The sequence below is a fragment of the Cyprinodon variegatus genome, unplaced genomic scaffold (genome assembly GCF_000732505.1).
Source record: "Cyprinodon variegatus isolate N-32 unplaced genomic scaffold, C_variegatus-1.0 Scaffold129, whole genome shotgun sequence".
Lineage (NCBI taxonomy): Eukaryota > Metazoa > Chordata > Actinopteri > Cyprinodontiformes > Cyprinodontidae > Cyprinodon > Cyprinodon variegatus.
The window spans coordinates 1-2,172 of NW_015150582.1; the positions used below are offsets into that span (position 1 = coordinate 1).

The window sequence follows — 2,172 nt, forward strand, 5'->3', positions numbered from 1 at the left end:
TTGAAGGCACAAACTAAACTGTTCATAATTTATTATTTATGGTACGCCAGCATTCATAACATGTAGGCTTTTAGGCCCCTGGCATTAATAGGTGACATTTAAGAGATTCCTCACCACATTTTTTAAAGTTTTAATCACAAAATTATCTATCCTGAACAGATGACAAAAGCCTTCTTGCCACAAATGAAATCAAGGAACCATGGCCACATTGTCACCATTGCAAGCGCACTTGGACTGTTCACCACAGCGTGTGTAGAGGTATGTGGCACGACACCCATTACCCCCCTCCCCAAAATAAAGCCTGACCATTATAAAAGCACACCAAGTGGCCTGAACAGTTCTACTCTCTTGCAGGATTACTGTGCCAGTAAGTTTGGTGCTGTTGGTTTCCACGAATCACTAGCACATGAACTGCGAGCAGAAAACAACGATGGCATCAAAACCACTTTAGTGTGCCCCTACATTGTTGACACAGGGATGTTTGCAGGCTGTGAGATCAGGTGAGATGCTGCGGGACATCTTTCAGCCCATCTGACAGGTTGCATTAGAACTTTTTTTTTTTTTTGCAAACCTTCCAGGAAAGAGATTCAGAGTTTGATTCCTCCACTTGAGCCTCTCTATACGGTGCAGCAGTCCATGAAAGCCATATTAGGAGAGCAAGAGATGGTCTGCATTCCTCGTATAATGTACATCCCCTTCATCGCAAGAGCGTGAGTAGGCTACTTATTAGACATGAGAAACGGCCATGGCCATTTGGATTAAATATTGACTTGTATCGTATATTTTACAGGGTGCTGCCTTGGGAGGCCAACGTTGTGACGTATCGCTTCATGGGAGGTGATAGATGTATGCTGCCATTCATCAAGAACACTGAGACGAAGACATCAAATGGCCACATGAAATCCCCCTGAGTCTTTTGTGTTTTTGAATGGAATTAAGTAAATGCCAAGGATTGTGTTAAGGATTTTATGATAGTTTCCTATTAAAGGTGTATATAAAGATTTAAAATAAATTTAGCAGAAACTTGGTCTTTTTCAAAAAAAAACATAACTTTCTTTTAAATAGATTTTCTCAGACTGTACTTCCTAAGGAGTATCAGGTCCTTCAGTGTTTGCAGCAAGATGTTACATATGTTGTATAAGTCTATTGTGAAGAGTGTGATCACTTCTGGCATATTCTGCTGGGGTAATGGCATTAGAGCAAATTACTGAAACAAGCTCAACTCCTCAAGAACTCCTCTAGAACCTCTGGAGATGATTTTACAATGAATAAGTCATAAAATGAAGAACATTTTGGATACAGTGTACATCCTCTTCAGAATGTGTTACACAACAACAGTCTTTATACAAGCTGGAGGATCCTTCCTGCCTGCAGGTATGCACATCTAGAACTCTGTAAAAAAACCACATCACATTTTCCTCTGGGACCAATGTGTGTTTGAATTGAATATCTTCTGCTGGTGATGACCTGCTTTACAGCTATCTACTAGGATTTGTTTCAGCACGTTATGCTTCCTTCTCCTGACAAAAGGTTATGTAGATTATTTAATTTTCCAGTAGAAGCTGATAGCCACCTACGCTGGCAAGGGTACCAAAACTGGTTCCCATGGTGTTACCGTCTGAACAGTGAACTGGCATGAACCTTAGAACAGCTAAAATGAGCTAAAGCACAGTTTGGAAGCAACATGGCCTTTCTTTAAACTTCAGAACCAAAGGATGATCTGAATGTCTCAATGCATTTCTGATTTAAATCATGTAAAAGGATGGAGTGCTTTTTAGAAGCTTGGCATTTCAGTTTAACAAGATGTTTAGGATCATTATGAAATATCGTAATAAACTGAATTTTGGGTTTTCATTATGTCAGCAAATAATCAACCCTAACCCAAGAAATTTGGGCTTGTAAAATTTCAGCAATGGTTTCACTTAACGACATTTCAAAGATTTTGACTACCTTTAATATTCATAATTTTATTGAACCAGTAAACATACAGGTTGTATTTTCACGTTATGGTGCAATAAGACATTTTTCCTCAAAAGATGCTTGACTTATACACAAGACTAAAAACGGAATTATTGGTTAAATAGAATACAAAGCAGATTACTTCAAAAATATTTTTATAATAAAGTTGAATAAGAACCCAGTTTAGAAGTAAAACAGCACTAGTGACAGATG

The 2,172-nt window shown here is 38.4% G+C and overlaps 1 protein-coding gene across 1 annotated transcript; it reads left to right on the plus strand.

Annotated features, from left to right (window-relative positions):
• The first annotated feature begins 159 nt into the window (after window positions 1-159).
• Window positions 160-953, plus strand: LOC107085611 (retinol dehydrogenase 10-like). The gene is made up of 4 exons (XM_015376054.1): window positions 160-258; window positions 355-500; window positions 579-710; window positions 791-953. Exons 1-4 carry the CDS (start codon window positions 160-162, stop codon window positions 909-911), a joined length of 498 nt encoding a protein of 165 aa, XP_015231540.1. The 3' UTR covers window positions 912-953.
• The last annotated feature ends 1,219 nt before the right edge of the window (window positions 954-2,172 follow it).

What these genes read in the sequence shown, in the direction of transcription:
- LOC107085611 (XM_015376054.1), top strand. Translation starts at nt 160, where the DNA reads ATGACAAAAGCCTTCTTGCCACAAATGAAATCAAGGAACCATGGCCAC. An exon ending in TCACCACAGCGTGTGTAGAG is followed by an intron (nt 259 to 354) that starts GTATGTGGCACG and finishes ACTCTCTTGCAG; the next exon opens with GATTACTGTGCCAGTAAGTT. An exon ending in TTTGCAGGCTGTGAGATCAG is followed by an intron (nt 501 to 578) that starts GTGAGATGCTGC and finishes CAAACCTTCCAG; the next exon opens with GAAAGAGATTCAGAGTTTGA.